The 27,205-nt window shown below is 42.5% G+C and overlaps 1 protein-coding gene across 1 annotated transcript in view; it reads right to left on the bottom strand.

The window, feature by feature from the left end:
* The window catches only part of rnf220a (ring finger protein 220a), a 209,076-nt gene that overhangs the window by 171,418 nt on the left and 10,453 nt on the right, over positions 1 to 27,205 (bottom strand). Inside the window, exon 2 of the mRNA XM_042497332.1 lies at positions 22,905 to 24,126. Coding sequence (XP_042353266.1) covers positions 22,905 to 23,559 — 655 coding nt within the window. The 5' untranslated portion in view covers positions 23,560 to 24,126. The remainder of the gene's footprint in view (positions 1 to 22,904; positions 24,127 to 27,205) is intronic.

The following is a 27,205-nucleotide window of genomic DNA, read 5'->3' on the forward strand; positions in this document are numbered from 1 at the left end:
TGCCCTGCTCCTTGCTCCCTCTCTTACTGTCCTTTGTTCTGCATTTAGCACTTTCTCCCTGCTTGGCTGTTGCTATGTTGAATTAGACTGTGTTGAGACCAGCATTAACACTGTGGCCAAAAAAGTAGACTATTCATTCATTTTAGTTAGACCAAAGCACTTGCACAGCAGGGATCTCATAGCAGAGAAGTATGCCACAGACTGCAAGGTCAACCAGAAACATTTTTTTTTTTTACCTGGCTCAACTTTTGTAATGTCTAAGTACCAAGTACTACACCACAGGGAAAATCACGTCTTACATGCTTGTACTTTTTATGCAGAAACAAAGTTTTGGTTGACTCTGCAACATCTGTGGTGACTGGTACTAACGCTAAGAACATTTTGATGGAAGACGTTCTGAGTTCTCCTGAAAATGTCATATTTATCTTTCATTGGAAGCTACAAGACAAGAAGACGAACAAGTTGTGTATCTGTGTACATCACACTGCAAAAAACATCAGGCTGAGGGAATTCATTGCATCAAATTCTTGTAGTTAAGTAGACTAAAATAGTTGGTCAAAAAAATGGAAGAATATGCATATTAGCACGAATTACGTATGATGGACCATTCCAAATTTTGTCCAGTACATTAATGTAGTTCTTTCATATGAATCCTAAAACTTCTTATACCTCAGCAACAGAATAGGTCAATTTCGGTCAACATTTTAAACACAGCCTTCACCTCATAAAAAAAGGTGCACTTGTGCTCCAAAACTACCTGGTAAGGTTTAGGAAAACACCATTCTTTGACATTTAAAAAGTATTTTTCTACTTATGTAAGGTGACATGACATACAGCACAGATGTCGCTAGCTCAGCATGCTATTCATACTATCGAACACCGGTCTCCTGGGTGAAAGTCCTGCTTTGTTTGACCCATCCACCAACCCTATAGGAGCTTCTTTGACATCTGCACAACATTACATGGACTTTGTCGCTTTTTTATGCTACGTCACTTCCTCCTCTGCTCCTATAATAATTACAACAACCACTAGAGGGTGTTGCACTTGGTAATGAGCTGCTAAGCTGCTTTTATAGTTGACCTGCATGTTCATTTTTCTGGTGAGAGCAAGAGTGACTGAGTGGTGGACCCCACCAGTGACAATGTAAACTCCTATATAAAGAGGATTATAATGAGTGTAAATATGTTAAATTGCATTGGCAGAATAAAGGAACATAAAACTAATGTTGAGGGAAAAAAAGGTTAAAACCTCACAGGCATAGATTTGGATACTAAAAGTCAATACAACAGAAAAGTACCTATCACAAGTCAAGAGATATCTTAGTTCAACATTGGTTTCTTTTAATTATACATATGTCACATGTAATATGAAAATCATATGATGCATCATAGGGAAATGTTGCATACAGCAGCTTTAATCTTTGCTTTTCATTCTCTTGTTTTTTATCTGCATCACTCTCCCTCACCTCTGCTCTTCTTCTCTCTCTTTCTCCCCTTCTGTCTCTCTCTCAGCGCTGAGGCCATAGATCTCTCTAACAGGCACTATCTGCAGCCCTAAGCCCTAATGAGGCATCATAAGGCGAACAGTTTGCAGCAGCGCCGCGCTCCTCTTTTATTTGCCAAACCATATCTCTTCCACTCCCCCCTCCCGACTGCCCTCTCCTCGTCTCTCAATTGCTCTATCAGTCTGCCCTGCTCACCATATCTCTCCCTCTCTGTCTCATTCCTCCCCTCGTTCTCTCCATCTCCTCCCTTTCTCTCGTCCTCTCTCTCTCTCTCTCTCTTGCGCTTTCCGCCATTGTGTTTTATCTCTCTTCTCATTCACCCGTTGAGCTCCCCTCTCCCCTCTCCCTGTCGTGGCAGTTTGAATCATATCTGGCCGTCTACATATGCTAAAGCCTGTGTAATTACAGCAGCTCTTAAATAAAGACACGCTCCTAAAGCTGTCGACTGGAATCACGGCCAAACAAGGCAGGAGGGGCCTCCCAGCAGCAACAAAGCTGTCATAGATAGCTATGGATTTATCACTGGCAAGGATGAGGGGAGAGGGAAGGAGTGAAAAAAATATATTTCACATATTGTGTGAGACATAGCAGAGGGTAAATCCTCCTGCTCTAAAGTTTAATCATGTTTTCATTGGGGGGAAAATGTGAGAAAATGAAATAAGATGAGTGGACGAAGACGATACTTGATAAAAGCTGGCACAGGAAGCAAGGAGGGTAGACAAACAGTGTGAGAGACCCAAATACATATTTTTTGTGTGGTTTTTTTTAACAAATTCAAATATTATTTACTCTTTAAATAATCTATGCTAGGCTCTGGAAAAAAAAAGCTGCTTCAATGTGGGTCAAACAATACTCTGTGAAACCGATAATAACAGATAAAGTGCTGAAAGTCAAGCTGAACCACAAAGGTGGAATAAATTTGGTGCAACTTTGTCAGAATTATGGATGGATTATGAAATGGGCTGTCACAAGCCCAGGGGCCCAAAGAGTCAGGGGTCTGGCCTTCACCTGCACTGTGTTGCTCAAATTAACATAAACTAATCAAGAGGAGACAAAATGACCACAAAGGAACTGCAAAGAGACACAAGATACCTACAAAAAAAGGTTAAAAAAAAACAAACATGAAAACACACAAAAAGACCAAAAGAGACAAAAAAAACAACAAAATTACCTCAAAGAGAGACACAATGACCACAAAGAACCACTAATAGATGCATATTGATGACCTACTGATACAAAACTTAAAAAAAGACATCACCTCCACAAGACGTGTTTGTCTTGCTCCTATGTAGCAGAAGTGTTTGCACCTTTTGCATATCTGTGCCCAGTGGCCCATGGTCTCATAATCTGCTCATGATCAGGACCATAAACTTTAAAAAGAAATCTTATTATTGGATGTATTAATTGAAAGAAAGACCACAGAGAGAACCACAGCTCACTTTCCAGTTACTCATTTTTTATCAGTACAATATTTGGTGACTGAAATAATGATTTTAGGGACCCAGCAAAATGCACTTCTTCTAGAAATATTTGGATTTAGAGGCCTGGGGATGTAGGGACTACTCACAAAAGTGTCCTCTATTTTGGATCCTTTCCATTCCCTACTAAGACAGCACTATCAAGACAGCTTACTATTGGTCTACAGTGCAAATTCACAGGTTGTCCACCAAAGCAAAAAAGATTTGTATGGAATTATTTTGCTCACACAAGAAAATCAAGTAGTGGCAGATTTAATTGAAATAAAAGGATTTCACTGCAAAATTTCAACATTTTAATTGGTTGTCTGGCAAGAGCTGTAAGGAATTTGAAGTGCTTCCTCATTTCTAGATTGACAACCCTATGTTCTTCACATGTAATAACTTTTATACTCACAAAACATGAACTCCCTCAAATATACCAAACCATGTCAAATCAAAACAGGTCATTATTAAATGTAGTTCCTATGAAGACACCAAGAGCTCTTTCAGAGACGTCTGTATGACCAACTGAACATCACAATAATACACTGTGATAAAATACTGCTCACTTGACCCCAGTTCTTGGCAAGATTGATGGAAAACACTGCATGCATGATCAATCTCCGGCCCTTATGACAGCTCTTTAAAACAACACAATGTCAGAAAGTCTCCATTCTGTGAAACTATTTCCCTTCCTGCCAAACAAAGACATCTATTCAGCTCAGCATGTCTCTGCTGTGTCTCGGTCATAAAGTCATTCAGTGTGTCACAATGTAACAGGTAAAGTCAATATTATCCATGTGTCCCTGCTTTTAGGGAAGATTTTGGAGTGCTCAGCTCCTGTATATCATCCGTGTTTGTCTGTCCTTGAACCTGGAGTGAACACAACCAAATGAGAGATCCAGGTGAGGGGCCTCTGCTCGGATTTTCTCCACAATTTCCTTCTCCTCCCCGTATTTCCTCTCATATTACAGGTAATGGTTCCTTTTACTATTTGTTTAGCTCCTTCTTGTACACCTTGCTTGCTGAGTTGTCCATGACTTGTCCTCTTTTTGCCTTGCTCCTTCTCTTTCATTATCATCATCATCATCATCCCACCCATTGCTCATGGTTTCCTCGCTTTCCTCATTTTTGTCCTGAATTTTACACATCTTTGTCTTCTCTCATCTTCCTCCTTTTCTTCATCCTCTCACTCTTCTTCCTCCTCCTCCCACCTCCCTCTTTCTGTCTTGACTTCTGTAATTCATCAGTGCGAGCAGCAGTACAGATTGATCAGCCTCTAAAGGCAGTGCTGTGTGTGCTGCTGATGTAGCAGTAACCTCAGCTGAATAGTGAGCAGTATGTGTGTGTGTGTGTGTGTGTGCGCGTGTGTGTGTGTGAGCGGCACTGGGGGAAAGTGGAGGGGACATTTTTTTTAAATGTATTAATCGTCGCGGTAACAGGGGATGAGAGTGGTTGAGACAGGCCCATCTTTTGAGAGAGAGACCATATGTGACACATACACACACACACACACACACAAACACACGCGCACACGCACACCCACACACGTCTACACACGTCTACACACAAACACACACATTCGCATTCTAATATCCCAAGGGTTCAGCCAAGTGCTTTACACTCTTGTATCAGCCAACACACACACACACACACACACACACAACACACACACACACACACGCACACACACACACGCGCATACACACGCGCATACACACGCGCACACACACACACACACACACACACACACACACACACACACACAAACACACAAACACACACATACATACTGATACCTAAGATGCAATCCTCACCACACACACACACACACACACACACCACCTATGGGGAAATACAAGGCAATTTATCACTAATCACTAGACTCCCTAACTTTGTATTCATCTGGATTTCCTATGATTAATAGCTTTCCGCGGCAAACTTTATCTCTCTGAAAACTGCGTTGGAGTGTGTGCGTGCGTGTGTTTGGAAGTCAGTGCTCTACAGTATAAGCAGACATAAACCAGTGTTTAATTGTTTGGGGAGAGAATGTTGGATTAGCCACAAGATTACTCCTTCGATTGCATCTTTCTCTGTCTTTTCCTCACTCTACTTCTTATGCTTCTTTTGTGTTTTGCACTACATCCGGCAGGATATGGGACGCAGGGGGGTGTGGAGGAAAAAGAGGAAGAAAGGAGGGAGATATTGAAGGAAGTCTTTAGTGCTTTTCAATGCTTTTCTTTCTCTCTCATCCATTTATCCCTTTCTTTTGCTTTCTTAGTCTAATAGATGAGTTTGGGGATAAACATGCATCATTATGACCAAACAGATTCCTGCAGAAATGACTGAATAGACAAGATAAATATTTTAACCTCCAATAAAAAGCTGAAAATCAATTTTTAAAGAGACATTTTCTCTTCCAAAAATGATTGTATTAGTCAGATTTTTTGCTCAAAGTTGCCAGAATAATTTCAAATCTTTTCATTAACTCGTAACACTTTAGTTTTCAATGCTAGATCGTGTGTGGTCGAGCTTTCTGCAAGACTAGAGAGGAAGAGATGGAGGAGGAGGAAGAGGTGGAGGGAAGAGAAGATGAGAGGAGGAGGAGGCAAGAGAGGGAGGAAGGGATGAAGGCGACAGAGGAGAGGAAGCAGAGAGAAGCTGGTGAGTGGAGGAGAGGTGACAAGGCTTTGGGGACAGACAGAGGCATGAATAATTTATCAACACTTCTGATGGACAGATTAGGGGAAAAAATGAAGAGAGATGGAGCGAGAGAGAGAGAGAAGGGGGGAAGGAAAGGGGTGGTGGTGGAGGGGAGGAGAGAGGAAGCGAGATTGAAAGCAGAGGAAGGGGAGGAATAAAATGACAAACAGAAAGAGAAAGAGAAGAAGAAAGCAAGTGAAGGGTGGAGGGGCCACACACTGGAGCTCTTTGATCCTAACAAACCCCTCACACCCTGACACCACCATGCCATCTGTGGCCCGCACTGTGTGTGTGTGTGTGTGTGTGTGTGTGTGTGTGTGTGTGTGTGAGAGAGAGAGAGAGAGAGAGAGAGAGAGAGGAGACAGTGACAAAGAAACAAGGAGATAAAGGGAAACAGATACAGACAAGGTGTGTATATTGTGTTTTTATGATCTGAATCAACCACAAAATTCAAATCTGAGCTTCTTCATTTTATTGTGTCAGCCACAAATTGTGCAAGAGTGTGAGCCTAGCAGAACTAATTTGACAAACACTTGACTAAAAAGAGAGGAAGAGAGGAGCATATCTCTTTGGTATTTGTTTTCTGTTTGCTGCATCATAATGTGATGGAATTTAGAGAAATGCAAAAACAAAAAAAAGGCACAGTAAAACAAGAAATACCCACTTTTTTTATTTGCTTCTAACCGGCCATGTCAAGAGGAAATTATTCAAATAATGATTAAGCTTTTAATTGCTGAGTCTTGTTCATCAAATCAACATGACCAGCATCCCATGATGCCACCTGGTAGACCAGCGATACTCAATTTACGGCCCATGGGCCAAATTTGGTCCCCAATACAGTACTGTGTGCCCCCCCTTACCATTTTCTAACTCACAATAAAAATAAAGTGATTCCCACCGTGAGTTGTTGTTGTACTTGTAGAATACATAAGGTACCACAGTGCATAAAACAGCATCAAAACAGTGCCAGTGAAGGATCCCCTGCAAAAACCCCAAATCTCCTAAAATCCTAGAAACATCTTAAAATCCTAGAAATGTCTTAAAGTCTAAGAAATGTTCCAAAATCCTATAAATGTGCTGAAATACTAGAAATGTCTTAAATTTCTATTGTCCAAAAATCCAACAAATGTTCTGAAATTCTAGAAATATCCAAAAATTCTAAAAATGTCCTGTAATCCTAGAAATTCTTTAAAATTCAAAAAACATCCTAAAATCAAAGAAACCTCCTAAAGTCAGAGAAACCTCCTAAAATCAAGGGGCTGCTGCAGCTCGCTGCTGGTCCCCTGTCATTTTACAAATTTGGCCCCCAAGCAGAGCAAGTTGAGTATTCTTGCTGCAGAGGTTTCTATAGGCCACATTTCATTGCAGACTATAACATGTACTGAGCAGAGCGTTGCTGGCTGTACACCATCAACCGAGGCCTCCAGCTACCATGATTCTCTGTTTAGGTAATAAAATTTAACGGCATAATTTAGGTGACATACACCTTTGACTCTGCAGGATTCTGAATATTTAAAAACGGCCTTGGTTCATTTGTCAACCCTCTGGTCAAATGCCACAATTAGCATTCTGACCACTTATTGATGTGTGTGTGTGTGTGTGTGTGTGTGTGTGTGTGTGAGGAGGTGATGGATGCCTGGTGCCACACATCACACATCAGCCACCTCAGTGTGTATTGATGGCTGATTATAAATGCAGTGACGACAGGACAGGGGTGGTCAAAGTGCCCTCAGCTGCTACCACACATTAACTACACAGATCACATGAACACACACACACACACACACGCACGCACACACACACTCACACACAGCCTGTCCTCTGTCTTACTTTAAATCCGACCAAACACACACTCTGGGTCGCGCTCACACACATTAAATGTCATCATCCACATGAAGTCCATCAGCCATTCTTTTTTTCCACCTGCTTTGACTTTCACATGTTCTTTTTGTCCTTTCTCATTTTCTCTTCCTGTGACTGCTGGCCTCCCGGTGCACCTGCCTTTCATTACCACAGCCAGCACTTTTCAGCTTATACCACTGACCGTGTGTGTGTGTGTGTGTGTGTGTGTGTGTGTGTGTGTGTGCTGGCAGGAGCAGGGTCAGCATGCAGGCTGCCGACATTATACCACGACCCTTCCACGCTTTAGACAACAACCTCGCCATGTAGGAGTCTTTACCTCCCACCCCTCACTATCCTCCAACACCAACACACAACCTGCCATGACCGCTTGCTCCCAGCGACCAGCTATTACCACAGATCCTGCACTGTGTTTCTGTGCCAGGTCGCAAGACATGTGACCTGACAGTGAGCACACACACAAGCACACACACATGCAACGAGCCCTCGTGACATTGATGCAAAGTCAATGCTGTTTCTTTTCTGTGTAGTTTAAATCCATATATATCTACTGATACTTGGATTGTTTAAAGCTGCACTGAGTAAGGTTTTTAAGTGAACAATTCATCAAAGGACTATGTGTAATATGACAGGTGTTACTCATAATGAAGAGCCCGTAGAGAACTATTATATAACTCCACTTACCTAGAGCTATACAAAGCTTCTTTTGCATCATTTAGCTAGTTTTGGTTTGGCATTTTGCAAGGTTACTGTTTTCATAGCTTTAATTTGTATCATTACCAGAAAGGCAGATGTTTTTGGTGGAAAAGCATTTGTAAACCCACTGTGCACTACTTCTCCAGAAACAAATGGTAGACAGACAAAGGCAGTGATGAGCCGATAAACACAGTGGAGCTTTTAGCTGCTAACTAGGCAGGTGCTTCATTCAGGAGATCAAAACAAAGCTAAAAAGAGCACTAAAATTGAACTTAAAAACCTTAAGGTGAACAGAAGCATGGATGTGTAGCTGTTTGCTCACATATTCAATGTAAAATTTTACAAGGTGATGATGTGACAATGGTGTGTTTACGTCTGGTTTTGCTGCGCCCAAGGTGTTAACAAAATCACACTAATTCCATATAACTCCTTAAAAAACTTCAATTGCAATTACTACACAAGCAAGATACAAATACTTTAAAGTTTAAGGCACTTTGTCGTACTTTTTGGAGAGCCACCTGTGTCCAATGCCTGCATCATGCTAAGCTAGGCTACAAACAACCAGACAGCTAATAAATATCCCTCCAGTTGTTAAAATATAACTTCAATAGCCAGGCTAACTACTGATATTACAATATTGTATATGAATGCATCTAAAAAAGTGAGTTGAAAGTAAATATTTCTTTGATTTTTAGCACAGTAGTTTGGCAGTAAATATGTAGAAATGCTTTCTTTGGTTTCCTCTGTGGCATAGCATTATATAGTATGCCAGAGTAACTGGTTTCCAGTATTGGACCGAACCCACAACTCACTTCCAAGTCTTTGGAAAACCACAGCAGAGGGCTTAAGTTAACACCATCTTCAGTGTGATTTGGGGGGTCAGTTTTAATCTTCCAACCACTGGCCCTTTATTTCCTGACCCAGTCTCTGCGCCACACTGCTCTGACAATTACATGTAAGTACACACAGGGCCCCTAACAGACTGCAGAGCCCCGACTGCTGACGTCCCATAGGTCATTAGGCTCCTTCCTGGAAAACAAGGCAGGGCTAACAAGTGCACTGCAAGGTTTAATATGGTGTTAGTGCTAAGATAAGAGAAAAGCTGAAACCTCGTCTCTGTGGCTGACTCGGTTTGTGTTTTTTCGCCCACTGACTTTTTTTCCCCCTTCTTCCAGAACCAAAACTGGGTATGTAACAGACAGGAAACAGAGCAAGACAGACAAAAGCCCTGAAGAACAGCAAACTAGGTCAGGCTGTGTTTTAAGATTTGTGGCTTTACTTGTCGAAATAATCTCTATCTTTCATTCTGGTGTCTATGTGGAGTCACATATCAAGTATTTAAAAATTGATAAACAATCAAATATGTTTTATCTTATTAAACAACGGTGCAGGAATGAGGCTCTGTGTTTATGAAGGAAGCAAGGAGGAAAGATCAGGCTGTGTTAAGCACTTGTGCACTAACGGACATGCACACGCACGCACACACACACACACACACACACACACACACACACACACACACACACACACACACACACACACACACACACACACACACACACACACACACACACACACACACCCTCCCCTGTTGGGTGTAGAGGAGAATCAATATGTCTTTGAATGAGGGTCAGAAGGGTTGTCTGCCCAGGGAGAGCTGACAGATTTGCTCTCTTTTGCTCTGCTAAGCCCCTGCCTGCTTCTAAAACCCCCTGACACACACACACATACAGATGGAGACGCATACAAAACATATAGATGAAGAAACACACACACACACATACAAACAGATGGAAGGGAGCTCACGCACAAAGATGTGACGCTTCTGCAGGAGGGCAGAATTCCGAGCATTTTGCCGCGGGGATGTGATATTAGACGTTCCACATCGAAATGAACCCCGCTGAGTGTGTGTACATCTGAACTGTATGTGTGTGTGTGTGTGTGTGTGTGTGTGTGTGTGTGAGAGTGAGAAGGGCGGTGAAAGGCAGGTTTGGACTGCAGAACACAATCTACCCACTGCCTTGGCAAGTGTCGTAACTCTGGTTAGGACACAAAACACAAAGAAGAAAGAGTGCAATGCATGAGGACAGAAACAGACACAAAACTGAACCTAAAGTGACATTAAGGTACTGGACTTGTTCCTTTACTTTTACCGCTCATCAAAGCAAAAATACTGCACCCAAAATACTGCAAATGTCACCATTTTTCAGTAGTTAGAATCTAAGGTAGAACTTATTTTTCTAGTATAACACAAGGAACTATACAGTCAGCTCCTGAAAGAGGACAGGACAACTGTGGAGCAGATGAATCAGCAGCCAAGAAAAGGGAACACAGAGCTGCGAAGGGTGCAGAAGCAAAAACCAAGGAAGAATGAAGTCATTGTGGTGGTGCTCTGAAGATCAGACAAAAAACCCTCAAGGCTTCCCTGTAAAATCTTGTCAATCATCATAATCCACTATTCTTAATTTCCAGAAATGTCCCTTTAGATTTAGTGAGTTAACACGTCTTTAATATTAATACATTCATTCTCATATTTAATTGCTTAAAATGTCATTCTGCTGTGAAGTGGGGAAATTTGCAACATCTTGCTTGATTTGGTAAATATTTTGAACATTCAAAAGCGTGGATTTACAATCATAACACTTAAACCTCATTAGATTTTCTCAGATTACATAACAGTTTTAAGATTTCTTTTCTTTTTTTGATAATAAATTGATTTAATGGCAAAATGTTTTAAATAAACCTTTTTACTCAATCAAACAAACATGAATCTGTAAATATTGGTTAATAAATGTAAATGTCGCTGACTGCTTTTATTGTGGAACAGGTGTGAAGTGGGCTGTAATGTCTGACAGCACAAAAACACCACAGGGTTAAGTAGATAACGGTCTTAAATGCTGGTTATTCCTACTCATGATAATTCTAAATGACATCTAACGGATGTGATCACTAAGCTGATCAAAGGACTCCAGGCTGTTTAAAATGGATCATATGGATTATAAGAATAAAGTGATGGTGAGAGATATTTTTTTAAATGTAAAGAAGCCCTGTGCACTTCTCTCTTCCTGTTTAGTTCTTTACATTATTTTATTTTGCTGTGTCCCTCGATCACTCCTCACTGAAAATCAATTCAGAAGTACAACTGTGTCTGATGAATGTTTTGATGTGTGTATGTCTCTGTGTGTACATATGTGTATGTGTCTGGTGTGGTTAACATACTGCAGCAGCAATTAGGGATCGCTCATGGAGCTAATGACATCAATCAATGAGCTTTTAAAAGCAGCCATTTGATAATTACAACCATCTATGGTCACCCATGGATTCATTATAGCGCTGCGCTCTCTCCCACTGTCTCTCTACATATATGAAAACTACTTTAGTTCTTTCTTTGTCCTTAATATTATACTTCAGCATTAAAAAGGTAAGTTTTAAGTCATTTTATGAGGTATATATTTAATTATGTACTCCCTTGTCATTAGGTTTAAATGTCCAAATACTGATTTATTTTTTAAAGGTCTGGTGTATAAAGAAAGGGAAAAATAAGGAATAGAAAGCATCTTCTTAAGAAGTTTCACCCCGAAGGCTTGAATATAAGAAGCAAAAAGATGCAGGGAGAAACAGGGAATTTAAATACAGAAACAAAGGGAGGAAAAGCGAGATTATTAAAAAAAATGCTGAAACTTATAGACTCAGTAGGTGAGCCAGTTACAGGTATGAAAGAAGGAAGTCAGAACTGAAAGGAGGACAGAGACGTGTTATTCTTTCCAATAAGTTTTACCCACTTCCCAGTTTCACTGCCAAATTCAAGATGTAATTCAGAATCAATGCAGTCACTGTCTCCACTCAACAGTATTTGAGTCACAAACTTGTCTTACCCCATCGTTGCCCCCCCACCCCCACACACAGACTTTTTTCCTTTTTATTTTCTATATTTAAAACTGAATAGAAAAGTTTTAGCTTTGTAAGTTCAGTTCCAGTAAGCTTTTTTTGTTCAAATTATGGTACAAATGAGGTTTTAAGGGGTTAAGTATTTGCATCTTGTTTTGTGTTCAGAATAAAGCATAAAGCACAACCAATATTACTGATTCCGAAGAATATTACCTTTTTAAAAACCACATATACAGTATGTCTGCAACAAAAATCCGTCACTGAATCAAAGCTGTTGCATCCAATATGAGAGTTTTTCGTGACCTTGACCCTCAAATCAGTTTCACTCAGTGAAGATGGAGTGTCAGGGTAGCCAGCTGACAACTGCAGGATCTGAATATGAGCTAAACTGCACATCATATAGGTGCGTGAGTGGTGCGCGTGTACATCTACTAATGTGTGTGTGTTTGAATGTGCGCATTTGTGTGTGCGCGTGGCACGGATGCACAATTACCAGGCAGGCGTGAATCGATAGGTGCCTGCTGACAGATGGATTAGCACGGTAAACAGATGATACACACACCGCTAAATTATTCATCTGCTGAACAGTGGGCTGGGTTTCCACACACACCCGGTGACGGGGGCGAAGAAGGGGGGAGGGAAGGAGGGAGAGGGGTATGAATGAGGATGATGAGGATGAAGAGGAGAACCTTAAGAGACAACTTGTGTTTGCCGAGTAACTTAAGTTTCGCTAAAATTCTTCATTTGAAAAGACACCTGCAACAAAGGTCACCACCTGAAGTCAAACCTGAGCGCAGTGAGTGTGTGTGTGTGTGTGTGTGTGCGCGCCTCAGCTCTGCTTAGAGACTCAAGGGATAAAAAACACCTTGGACAGACAGACTCTATGTCCCTCTAATGCCTTTTAGATATGCAGAGGCACCACAGGGTCAATGTGAAGTGCCTCACGAGGCATTTGAGATACCGAACGCACACACACGTGCGCAAACATCGACACACTCATCCCTTTCTTTATCCGCGTCTTTTTCTGAAGTGCGGGCAAATCCGTGATCATCGACTGTTTATGCCTTTAACAAAGCCTGCTGCATGAATGCAATTTCACACGCGTACAAACACACACTAGAGATGTGGGGAATATTGTGGATAAACCTGATGATGCCGCATGAGAGACGTGCACCATTATGTTTGGAGTTGAAGCAAACAGGGAACTTTTTATAGAAGGGACAACCACGTTTAAGTACTTATTATAAGGTAAAAAAAGCAGCCTGTTTATTCACAGACCTCAATGACACCTTTACCGCTACCAGAGTGCACTCCCAATATTGAATAGTTTAGATTCTAGTGCATGCAAATCATATGAGCTTGCACACACACACATTCACACACAGTCTGGCGTGCATATAAAGCACCCATTATTGATTTGTTTCACCTTTCTAAGGGACTTTAGAAGCCTCTTTTTGCAGCAGATGTTAAGCTTTGCTCCTCTGGGATGGCTGCAACTTTCCGTAGCAAGGAGGAGGAAATCAAACATGATGATGTTGGATCACTAAGTGCAACTTTCAACCTCAGAGAAAGAACTGTTTGATATTTAAAGACATGTTTCACTTCCAAAAAATCTACAGGTGCAAGTGGTTTAGTTGCTCCTATAAAAAAATAAGGTGTGCGTGCATCTGTGTGTGTGTGTGTGTGTGTAAAGTAACAGGCCAGTCCAGCTTTGTGAAGCGACAGTGCGTTAAGAACAGCTAACGATCTCGAACCCACGACCCCCCCTACTTGTCTCGCACACACACTCACACACACACAAACTGTTCGCTCGCATCATGGCCGCCATCAGCAGGAACCAATCAGATTTGATGAATAATTCAATATTAAAGAGGGTGTGACCAAGACGGGGAGGGGTGGGCTCTGCCAAGCAAGTGGGCTTTTTGGAAACGGGCCTGCTGTGTGTGTGTGTGTGTGTGTGTGTGTACGTGTGTGTGAAAGTGAGAGAAGCAAAGGGGGGGAGGCCTGTCACACTAGACTGCATCCACAAACTGGCTGCAGATTAGATTACTGAGGAGAGGAGAGGGGAGGAGAGGGGGGGTGAGGAGGAGAGAAGGAGATGAGGACAGAATGGAGGGAGGGAGGAGAAGGAGGGAGGGGAGGGAAGAGATGAGAAACGGAGACAGTGGCAGACTGAAGAGAAGAGAATCTTTTAACACATCTGCATTAGGAGGTGTTTCTGAACGCTGGAGCTCTCTTGAGAAATAAGCTCTGCTTTCTGCCAGACTTGCAGGAACACTTGCAAACTTGTAAGTACGACATGCAGCAGTGTACAGAGCAGGATACACATAAACACCGTGTATCATTTTCAAATAATTAGGATTCTTTGGTAAAGTTAAATCATGATTTAGGGGATTATCACAGCTTTTCGTGTGAGTTTTACTGAAGAGGATAAACATGTTGGAGCCCATTTACTCTTTTCACCACAACTAGAAACTTAATGACAGATGATACAGTATATTTACATATTTCATACACAAAGTCAATGAGCTTTGATGCTGAAAAATTAGTTCTGCATCTTCTCTGAATTCTAACAAAAATTGAACAAATTTGAATGAGAGGCCACTTTTACATTGCCTGATCAAAGCGGGAATATCACACCGTTATGTCACCGTTATGCTGAATGGGGGGACAGGGTTTTCTCACCTTTAATCTGCCATGGGAGGTAGCACCAAAACAATGTCTGTGTAAACGGCAGCCAGCAGGGCAAGATTGCAGGCAGGACAGGTGGGACGTTTTGACAGCGTGTTATGTGCGGCACTCAGGAGATAAAAAGCGGCTGCTGGCAGTTAGTGGCTAACTCAAAGAAGAAGAACAGCCGCCGTTAATGTCCGAAAATTGGAAACACAATTATATCTGGGAGCTCCTTACCCTCCAAGTAGAGGACGAGATAAGCCGCCATCTAACAGGGACAGTAAATGATTTGTTATTGCCACGTTATGCCATTGTTATTGTTTAGAAAGCGATGCTCACGTGTATGATATATTTCACACAAGAGGCTGATCCTGTTGTGTTACATGTCATCCCCATCAAGCGACTTTTGGTTCTGTGATGCCGGTATGCTGTCTAAAATCACACATTGCAGCTGTTGTTTGGTTCTGTGCAAATGTGCAAAGATGGCATAAAAAAGTGACTTTGCAGCAGCCCTTTATCACAACCTTTGTGTAAAAAGGGCTATAGCAGCTTAAGTTCAGGGCTGTGGCATGCCGTGACCTTGTGTGAGCTTATGTGTGTGTGTATACACATATTAAAAGCTAAATGTGTGTTGTGTTGCCAGGTGTGCAGAGGTTGTATGAGGCTCAGTGGAGTTTTAACACAGGGTTTTTATTGGCCAAAGCTGACATCACCAGGGAAACAAAGTGGAATTCCGGAACGCGGGACGTTACGGACCTGGGCCTGTGTGCATGTGTGTGCGTGCGCGCATATGTTAGTGTGCATGTGTTTTAGACAGAGAGAGGGAGACTGTCTGAATTGTGTCGTTTTCACTTCAAAGCGTCCTGTTTCAAGAACTCCCTGAATGCAAAGTGACATCCTCTCCTCTGAGTGTTTTACCTGACTATTACATGTTTCCACTATTTCTACAAAATTCCTGGCTCAACTAAAACAGTCGTGGGACCAAGTGAAGTATTATTACACTATATTAGCAGGTGTTTTCTCATTTGAAGACAAAAATCCTACTTAAAAAATGAAATGACTTTTGAGGCGAGAGAATATTTTGTGCGGCACCACAGAGGGAATCCTCTCATCTCATCTTCTCTTCTTCATTTGCCTTACACCAGCACCAGTGGCTCATTTGTGTAACATACCCCTCTACACAGACACACACACACACACACACACACACACACACACACACACTGATCTGTGTCCAAATGGAGTGGCTGGCCCGACAAAAGGCTCGACAGGAAGCGACTAATCCTTGATCTGCGCAGCGTCGCAACAATGACTGCAACTCACACCAAGTGACACACACACACACACACACACAATTGCTGCTTGCTTCCAGTTGCCACCCAGTGAGAGAGAAAGGGAGGGGACTGGCTTGAAAGACAGATGGAAAGAGAATATTCCGATGACTATTTCCTCAAAAAAATTCAACGTTTCTAATAACAGAAGAAATAATTTTAAGTTGCAATAAATTAAAAAAAAGCACCGTCATTCTCCCAGATGTGGGCTGTATGGATCAGATGCATACAGGCTGGTATTGACAGTGAAACAGACACACACTCCTCACCCTGGGGGAGCTGCCAGAAGGGCAGAAGGGCGCACACTTGGGGGTAAACAAAGCCACCACAAGTAGGACAGTATACCCCGATGTGTGTGTGCACGAGTGTGTGTGTGTGGCACACTGTGGAGACTGACAGGGAGGCAACATGAGAGGGACAAGCCTTTTAACATCTGGCTAAGCACTGACAGGAAGACACACACACACACACACACACACACACACACACACACACACACACACACGGGCGGGTGGGCAGGCAGGCGAGTCCCAGTCCTAATTATTAGAACACTCTTACTTAACTTAACCCTGCCACTAGACCGTGACAGGGAGAGATGGAAGGGGGGAGGAGGTGGAGGAGGGCAGATTTTTGTGAGGACAAGGAGAAGGATGAGCATTCTGTCTCCTTGGCTGATTTTTAACTCCTTGCATGCCACTACAGGAAGGGAGAGGAATGGAAACGATTGACAATGACTGCATTCTAAAAAAAAATATAGACATTAACAATTGATGAATGCCGCAAAGCATCAGAGCCCCACCCACATCAGTTTGATTGACAGGTGGTCTGTGGGAAGTGCAGCGCAAATATTCCACCGTAATGACTGCTTAGCACCAAAGATGGCAACAAAATTCAAAACAGAATCTGTTTGTCATTCATCAACATCAGTATTGTCATCATCCATCTTCCCTTTGTGAGAACTCAGTTTATTTTTCTACACATTTTTTTAGCTGCAATTTGGTCTACTCCGTCTCCAGAATGAAACAACACACGTGACATTTGCCTTGTAGAAGACAGGAAAAAACAAAGACACCAAAAAAAGAACAGAAGAAAGGCGAAGAGGAGGATGAAGAGCAGGCCTCTCGCTGTGTGTTTTAACAGCTGTGTGTGATGCACTCTGTTAAAACTGTAAATAGAAAGCTTTCTCCAGGCAAGATTTTGAGCTCTAGTTTCTGTGATTCGGGCTATTTTTTAACAGGACGTCATCAGTTCAGGTCACATTCTGTCAGTGCATTACAGTGATTTGACTAAAACCAATCAAATGTAATCACAGTAAGTGTGAATCCTGCAGAAATTCAGAAATCGACCTGCCTGCGGTTTGCTGTCTTAAGAATTCCTCTGCTTTTATGTCAGTCGGCAGATGGGATCTGCATTTTAGCTCAACATCTCACCATCCTTCCCACAACCTTTTTTTTCTTGTTGCTTTTATCCTTTCTTCTATCTCAGCCCCTCCTTCCCCTCTCTCAGCGCTAGAAGAATTTGTTTGCTTTCCTTCCTCGCCAGCCATTTCTGTTTCTGTTGTGCTTTTGTCTTCTTGTTGACTTTTTTCAGTTTTATTTTCTTGTATTTAGTGTCCTTCTTAACGTGTGCGCCCAAGAATGACAACAAGAACGAAAAGGAGGAAAAGAAAGATGAAGAAGCTGGGTGAGGCATTCAGGGTCAGGTTCAGTGTAAATCTCTCAGCCTTGTAAATGTGGAGAGCGGAGAGAATGTAAACAAACAGACTACAGCTGTCACACACTCGTATAGGGAGATGCACATACACACACACACACACACACACACACAAGGTGAAGTGATGGAAGGATGGAAAAATGATGGAGAGATGGTAGGAGAGGACAAAAGATAAGTAAGAGGCAGAGGAAAAACAAAGACGATGGAACGTGCTGAGGCGCAAACACACACAAAGCTTCACATTGACACGTCGTGCAAAAACATCAAATCCCCTCCACAAACAAACAAGTGCACTGTGAGGGGGGGGCTTGTGTCATTTGTCAACATTCCCATTAATTCCAATCACACATCCCATAATTCCTTTCTCTCTTGTACTGTATATGCACAAAAACCCTCCTCCTCCATCCCTGTGCTTAAAGCTCACAATGGGAATACAGTAAATGCTAATAGCTTTTACAATAATATGACATGCATAGTCCTCTTAAGGCATGATGGGGCCTTTATGTGCAGGTTTAGTGGCTGACAGGTTAGCGGGTTTAGTTAACAGCCAACGTGCCTGCCGGCGCAGTGGGGGGATTTGGGAGGGCTTAGCACAGAGTAGGCCACTGTTGCTTGGAGTGGCATGCGGCAGGCTTGACAGAATTGCATGCAGGGAAGTTATCGCTGTAGGGTTTTTTTCGTATTGTGTTAATATCATTTTTTGTTTTAGTGTGAAGCAAAGAAGAGAGGATCACCTTCACACCTGGGATTAACTAGCATGACAGATGATTGGATTGTAATCGGATAGAACTCAAACACACCCAAGATTTAATGGATGAATGCAGGACAGGTGAGAAAATAGTGGTTTTGAGAATCTGCATGACGCTTAAAATATGGTCAGTCAAATCCAATTTTGAGTATTATAATGCATGACATGGAATTTCAGGACACACGTTAACGATTCTTTATGCAACATTCAAAGCATTAATATAGCAGCAAACCACTATTTGCTTTGTAAAGACACAGCGGAGTAATGGAGTGAGCAGAAAATGAGGTCCTGCTACCTCTGTATGTGTTGTAATGTTGTTGTGGTAAGTCCGTCAGGCCACATGTGCTCTGGTTCCCCCCTGGTTAGCACAATCTGTCAGCACTGTTGCTATTGTTTAACCCTGTTTATCGGCCTGGCCAATTATTTGGGTCAATATTTAGCATTTTGCCGATTATTATCAGTGTTTTATTTTAATGATCGCTGATAAGATGAATTAATTAAAAAGTGCAAAGAAAGTGTCATCATGGGAGGAGGATCTAAATTTTCACTTAACTTTATACAAACAAAGTTCCTGGGAACTTCTCAAGGCATTTAAACAAAGTTTTGTGTTGGAGTTTGTTATATTCCAAATTCTAAATGTTGACAGAAAGATTTTCATTTTTATTGTAAATCTATATTGGGTCCAAATAGCAGGTATCGGTTTCATTAACTACTTATAATCGGTATCGGCCCTGAAAAACTAATATTGGTCAATCCCTAGTTTGCAGTGTTTGCTGCAAGCAGCCAGCTCAGCCAGCTCAACATTAACAGTCGTATACAGCAACATATATGCCCAGAATTTTGGATAGACTTTCTTTAAGGCCATTTTGGGACCTCAGCATAAGCAGTCTCTGTGGCCCCCCCGCCCCTCCTCTCTTGATTCCTGTCTCTCTCACATACCTTTTTCACAAAGTCAGTGTGCTTTCTTTCCCTTTGCTTTGTATTTTTTGGAACCCCAATTTCTCTTTCTTGGGGAAAGAATGTTTATATGTCTATGTGTATGATTATTTATGCACACAGGTGTCTCTTGAAATTTTGATTTGATTTCGATTTTGATTTCAGTTAGACTACTTGTTTAAATAAAAGGTATTTTTGTTGTTTTTTTAAGCTCAGGAAAGGTTGTGGTTATTGTCAGTCAAAACTGCTCCAGAAGTAGCCCAAGGACACCTACGCTATTTCTATGATGACTGAGTGAGCTCCATTCCCTGATGAAGACCATAACATGTTTGAAACCTCTAGAACAGGGACCTTGAGTTAACTTATTTTGTCAAAACTCCAGAAATGATTGGAGATGACTTAAAGGAATTGTAACAGTTGTATTGTATCGATAGGCAAAGCAACTAATAAGCAAAACATGACATGTATAAAATATAAAATAATACCAGCACAATTAAGATAACGATTAACTGGCACAAATGGATTCAAAGTCCGTAAGGCAGACTTAAATCTACAATGTCATGCCTGCACTAACTACGTACTACATACTACATACTACATATAACAACCTTAAGATATAGTCATGATACTGAGAATTTAAGTTTTGGAAACCTATAAAACTCAGTGTAGTAGTTTTATTTATCTGTTTGCCATCATATACAATCTCAAACTCCTGATAATAATATAGGGAATATCTATATGACAGTGTATGATGCCAAGCATTATAAACCTCTTCTCACTGTGAGATTTGTGAGAGGTACATGTGTGAAGCGGCACGAAGGCTGCTAGTTAGCTAATGTGTGTGTGAAGCTGCGAGAGCGCTGTTCTCATGGGATTGTACCAAAGTGTTGTTTGTTCTTTTACGCCTCCACTGGATAGCCAAAACCAGTGAAGGAGAACCCATAATTCTTTGCTGTAAGCAGTGCCTCTGCACATCCAATTGCATTAGAAGCCTATGGTAGAGGTGGAGGCTACTTGTGCCAAGATTTAACCTGATTAGATACAGATTCAGCCGTTCCAAAAGACGGCACAGGAGCCCTGTACCCATCTCCTATTCTATTTCTGGCCACAGTCTTAGTGCTCACAAATCTGCAGTGATAACATGGAACAGCCACTGTTGTCTTGAGCAAGGCACATTGCCAATACTGGAAGAGCTTTTGCACAAATCTGCCACTAACGGAAAATGTGTGTTTCAAATGCATGTGAAAAAGGTTTTATCAGCAGTCTAATGAGACGATGATAGGATCCAATTCCATAGCTGAGTTGTCATTTCTTTCTTTCTCTCCTCTCTTTGTTCTTATCTGTTTTCCTCTCTCACTTTATGTGCTCTTTGATATCTTTCTCCTCCTTCTAATTCCCCCCCCAACCAGCCACCGGGTGTCATTTTCCCAATTTGCTTCTCTCCATTCCTTCCTTCATCCCTCTCTTTCTCACCCTCTCTGTCTCTCCTGCGGTGGTCTTTTTATCGGATCAGTCTCAGGTCGTCGCCTCTGTCTCTCATGTGTTCCATCAAGGATGCATCCCTCAAACACACACACACACAGACACACAAAGGCTCTCCTTCTCCACTTGAGGTGGAGGAGGAATGAAAAAAGTAATACAGAGGGAAAACCAAAAACAGGAGAGATGAAAACAAATAAAGTAATAAGAGACAGATTGACGAAGAATTGCACAGACTTTCTCTATGAGTTAAATTATACACTATAGGCACGTCTCTGTCCGTCTGTCTCCTAATTTGTCACTGAGATCCGATGCAGCTTGTTGACATGTGTAGGAGATGTCGGTGCTCACGCTGAGAGCTGTTTGTGTGTCTGGAAGAGTGTTTGTGTGTTTGTGACTGGAGCTCGTACAACCCCCCTGCCATCTCCGATTTATTTCGCACGTGCACGCACGCACGCACACACACACACACACACACACACACACACACACACACATGCACGCACGCACGCACACTGCCTGCCAAGGTTTTGGGTATGTGGGTAAATCTTTTGGCAACATGGCTGCCAGCGTGGAGCTATGATGAATGCTGATGGCAAAGAGCATGGCCGGTCTCTGAACCAGTCACTCACACACAAACGCACACACACACAAACACTAATCAGATTCCCAGTGCGTGAGGGCCAAATGGCATCCTTCCACTGGTGAATGCTAATGTGACCAGTGGAGCTTGTGGGCTTGTGAAACAAGCATAGGGAGAGCCAGGAGAGATGATGACAACAGAACATAGATGGGATTGTTTATTGGCGTGTGTGATGCTGGAGTGTGAAAATTTGCATTCTTTTAGAAATTACAGCAAGTTGTACTTTGGTTTTAATTTCAGAGTCAGAATTAGATTTGGCTGTGTGCGTGCGTTTATGTGTCTTGCTGTTTAGGTTTTGGCATGTCGTCTTCACAGTTTTAATTATTACAATTGTCTGAAGAATAGTCACAGAATATGGTGGTTTAAGTTGTTCTAACAGTTTTGATCAAGTGCGGGATGGATATTGGAAGTGGGACATTGTGAAAATCATGAACACATTTTGCCTTTAGGATTATGTCTAATATGTACCAGAGAACATACAGTACATGAGTGCAATTATTTGTAAAAAAATATAAAAATATGAAGAATGGAAAATTGTTCATTTAACCACAATATCGCACAAGATATTTTGTATTTTTACAAGAGCATATTGGAGAGGATTTGTGTTTGTGTTGGAAGAGATTTTCAGAACAAAATTATGCAATAAGTTCTGATAGCTTGACTTCATTCAACTTATGAGCTATTATTCTATACAGATGGGTGGCAAACATGTATGTGTGAAAGAGCCTGGAGAAAAGCTTCAATGCCCCTAACAGACTTTTCAAGTCTCTGACCTCTACTGGAGGCAAATTTGCAAATTCTAGGATAAGGAATATATGACCCACACTACTCTCCGGATGTTTGGCTGATACACATTACCGTTGTTGGCTAGGTTGATTAGGTTTAGGCAAGAAGAGTTGGGATTTGTTAGGGTAAGAGTAAGATGTAAGGCAGACATTTCCTTCGCCATCCTAGGACTTGCAAATTCGCCTACTGGAGGGATGGATAGCATTTGTCCAAACATATTATCTCATTCTGTGTTTTGATAAAGGTGGTGGAAATCACTGTTTGACACATTACTCCAAAATCTCCCAATTGGGTTGACTGAAAAGACCATAGTGTATGATTCACAACATCGTCATGCCCATCAACTCACTGAGTGACCTCTTGTGCCCCGTTGTTATGTTTATGTTTTTGATATCATTCGTCACCCATCTGTATGCAAAATTCAACATGGTTCTAGTTTTTTTTTTTTTTCACTACAACATAGAAAATGTATGAAAATTTACTCACAGCGTTCAATGCGGTCCTCAGGGCTGGACGAAGTCTCTCGATCAGACAGGAGGCCCGACACAGCGAAGATCTTTTTCCCACTGTCCTCCACCGCTTTCAAGGCGCTGCTGGGAGAACCTCCGGGAGGGATCTGGGCGCCGCCAAAGTCATACTCTTTCCCCTCAGCATCAGAGTACCTCAGGTGGGGTGAAGCATCTGCATCCAGGCAGCCTTTGAGGCGCTTGGCTGGGGTGAAGGCAGACTGATACCCACCTGGTGCTCCGTCCCGATCTTCCGGAGGTGAGGCGAAAGGCCTGAAGGCGCCGACGCCGCTATGATTCAGCATGCTGATTGGCGAGCAGTCCAGGTTAGGTGGGGCAAACTGATGATGGAGGTGGAGGAGGGACGGAGGGAAGTCCCTGTTGGGGAATCCTGGTGGGACTGCGCCTTGGCGATGGTACATTGATGCAAAAGTGTAAGAGCCATTGTTGAATGGCAAATGGACGTCTTTCTCAACAGAAACAGGGACGCCAAAAGGACGTGGCTGCTGGCATGGAATTGAGGCATCGCGAGAAGCTTCAGCAGTGGAGGCCAGGACCATGAGGGCTGGGGAGGCCAGGGGATTGGGCAGGTAGGAGGAGCTCTCCATCTTGAAGGCTGCCCTGTGGAGATCCATGTCTGGATGGAAGGAAGAGGTCGTAAGGATTTTAGGGGGAGGAGGAGATGATTCCCCCTCAGTAAAATTTGAGACACTGTCCAAGACCCTTAGAAAGGGTCTGAGGAGATGACGGAATCTGGGTTGGAGACTAGAGGGGTTTGGCTTTTTGAAGAAAGGGGCTCCGAAAAAAGAAGTTTGTGTGAAAGACTATTCTTGAAGAAATTTTTTTAAAAAGTGTCAGCCAATGTCACTTTAGGTTAACCTGAAATCAGTTCATTTCTCTTCAGTAGAGCTAACATGAGTTAGTCTGTCTCCACCCAAATTCACTTAAGCTCAGTTCAGTCCAGATCATTCCGTGCTAAGTAAGTGCCACTGGGTATGTTCAGTCCACAGTTTGAACAGCTTCAGTCCTGATGATAAATACAATAAATGAATAAGATGAAGTCTTTCCTCCTCAGTAATGAGCAGTAAAAGCCTCCCTCTTGGAGAGTTTGTTGGATGTGTTGCCGAAGCCGAATGGTCGAGTGGGGGGTGGACATCCGTGGGTCGTCAAAGCTGGTTCCTCATCTTCATGTGGTCACCAAACTAAGGAGACAGAAAAACCAACCATTAATTTCAAGAAAAGTACTTGTAAAGCTGAGAAAATTTTCTTGGAAAAAGGTGTTTATGTTAGACTATACAAGTTGTCCTGATGCAAGTCACAAGAACAGCCTCACCTGTTCTACTCATTTAACTGAACTATACAATGTGACCTCTCAAATGACCTCTCACCTAGCAACCAAAATGTGATGGGTAAAGATAATCACACCTTACACATCTTTGTATTTTGGAGGATTTGTGATTGGAAGAGTTCCGCCCTTTGACAGATTTTCCTTATACAGATTCCTTGAGGCAGCCCTGAAAAGATCTCATCTGTGCCGACAAAAGTGCTTAAATTTAATTCTTTTAACATCCATCATAAAAATTCTAATCCCTCTGCACACCTTTGCACATTTATCTTAGACCTCCTTGTCTTTTCTTAATGATAGGTACTTTCACAGACAAGAGGCAGGCTGCTTTTTCAGCGGACAAAGATCAATGTCTTGACCTCAATCTGTATGTAGTGGAAAGGCTGGGAGCTGAGTGGAAAATTCTTAATAAAGGAGCGTCTGGAAGCCAGGACTTAAAGTCAAAACCTTTGGGGGACAGAGTGTTCTTAAGCGGACACTGTTGTTGAAGTCACAAATTCAGAAACCTCTTGGGAAAAAGTGTCCTCAAGTTGACACTGTTGATCAAATCCTGTAAATCCCTGCCCTTTGACAAAAAGCCAAGAACTATTTCAAACCCCAAACTTGCCCCCCCCCCTTCCTCCTGCTCTTTAAAAAACTTCTCCAAACTGTTTCCACATCACATCTTTCCATTCCGATCTCTACAGCCCTCCACGTCTCATCTCTTTCCAAATGTCCCCCCCTTGTCCTCCATCCTCCTAATCTGTCCATCTCCTCCTCCTCCTCTTCCTCTTCTCTCCATCCTCATCTCCTCCTCTCATCTCCCTAGCACTATCTCTCCTCCCTCCCTCCGCCATCTCAGATCTCGGTCTAAGCCGCTTAGTCCTACCATCTCCCAGGATCTTATTGGACCAGAACCACTTGTCTTAAGATAAGGACACACACGCACGTACACACATTTCTCTTTCTCTCTCTCTCACTCTCTCTCTCACACACACACACACTAACACACACACACGCACACATCTGATAAGAGGCTATGTGGCTCAATGTTCAGCTTGACACCCGACTCGGTGGGGCGAACACACTCCACACTCTTGCAGGCTATGCTACCCTCTCTTCTATCTCTCTATCTAACCACTTTTAATTCCCCAATTTTTACTATCTCTCTTTCTTTTCACATCTCTCCTGTCAATCTCTTCTCCTCTCATCCCTCCTTTCCCGGTCTCCCCCCGCTCTCTTCTCCCTTGGGTGATTCTGATGGGTGATATCATATCAGACCTCTCCATCTGCCATCCACGAGCCAGAGGAAATCTGACTGAGTGAATAAATTAGCCGTACTTGACCTCACGACCCCCTCCGGCATCCGTGGCAACAGACTAGAATCTTCCCTCCCGGGGATTAGATTGGAGCGTGCGATTGGCTGGTCGAAAGGAACGCAGAGAGGCAGACGATGAAACGACAAAATAACATTTCATAGATTTTTATCCCCAAAGGGCAATTTGAAGGTGGCTGGCGCCCAATATGTTAAAGATTTAGAGTAGGTGAAGATGTGCTTGTCGTACATAAGTGATTGTGGGATTTGGTGCAGCGTTCTGGATTTTAAAAAAAAGTCAGATCAGCTTACATGTAAATAGGTTATCATGGGTAATTTTACCTCATTTTATTAAATCAGATAAAATTAAATGCCGTTTTGTATCGTGATAACAAAAAAAAGTTGGTTATACTGTCATAAAAGTCACCACTGCCATCAAAAAATCCAACACCAATGTGACTTGAAAAGGTCAAATGCTAAGTCATGTGCACACATTCATAAACACACAACAAACACAAACTCGCACAGTATCAAGTAGCGTCCCGGCCCACTCTAGACGAGCTTCAAAGCTGCGTTGACTACCAGCCAACATCAAAGGAGAAACTCCCTGGGAAATGAAAGGAGAAAATCTTTTATAGCTATCAGCTGTCCACAACACTCATTCAAATCAATTTCCAAACCTGATCTCGGCTTTGGCACGCTCCCCCATAACTCCCACACACACACACAAAGACACACACACACCACCAACTGCCAAGAGAGAGGAGAGGGCCCAGAGACGGAGAGGGATGAGGAGATGTGAGATGTTTTACATTACCGCAAATGTACAGTAGACTACTGTGGAGTGTTGAGAACGGCTTACGCTAACACGCCTTTCTGGTCTGGACAGATGCCACAGAGTCACATTACACGCCTCTCTTCTTCCTCCACCACCTCCTCTTTTCACCCTCTCCTCCCTACCTACCGCAATCCATCCTGGAAATAGCACCTTGAAAGTGTAGCCATGACAAAAACTCTTGTCTTTCTTTCTCGCCATCCCTTTCTCCGTCTGTCAGCTTCCTCCCTCTCCTCCTCTCCCTCTCTCTGTCTTTCTCACTTTCTCGGCCGGCGTCCTCTCTCTGTTCGCGCTGTATATCAGATCACGCTTTCTCCTGTATAACCTCTAAAGTAGGAGTGTGTCTGAGGTGTTGATAGCGAGGTAATACACTGATAAGTACCGGGATATTTCAATTTTATTATCATTACCCAGCAGGCCGAGGGGGCAGCGAGTGAAGGGCCAACGTGAAGCAGCCAATCCAATAAGAGGACACTAGATATTCCCTTACAGGCCAGAACGGGAAAGAAGAGGAGAGGAGAGGCTAGGAAACTAGGAGGGGAGAAGAGAGGAGACAAGAGGAGAAGTGAGGACACAAGAGGAGGGGACAGAAATAAGAAATGGAAAGTAAAGAAAGAGGGGAGAGGAGAGAAAAGGGAACAAGAGGAGAGGAGGGAATGGGAGGGGAAAGGAAAGGAAAGGAGACAAGAAAATATTAAGAGATGAGATGAGATGAGATGGAACTACAGAGGCCGCAAAAGATGAGAAGAAACAAAAGAAGAGATGAAATGAGATGAGAGGAAACATTACATGACATGAGATGAGAAG

Source organism: Plectropomus leopardus, chromosome 12 (genome assembly GCF_008729295.1).
Source record: "Plectropomus leopardus isolate mb chromosome 12, YSFRI_Pleo_2.0, whole genome shotgun sequence".
Lineage (NCBI taxonomy): Eukaryota > Metazoa > Chordata > Actinopteri > Perciformes > Serranidae > Plectropomus > Plectropomus leopardus.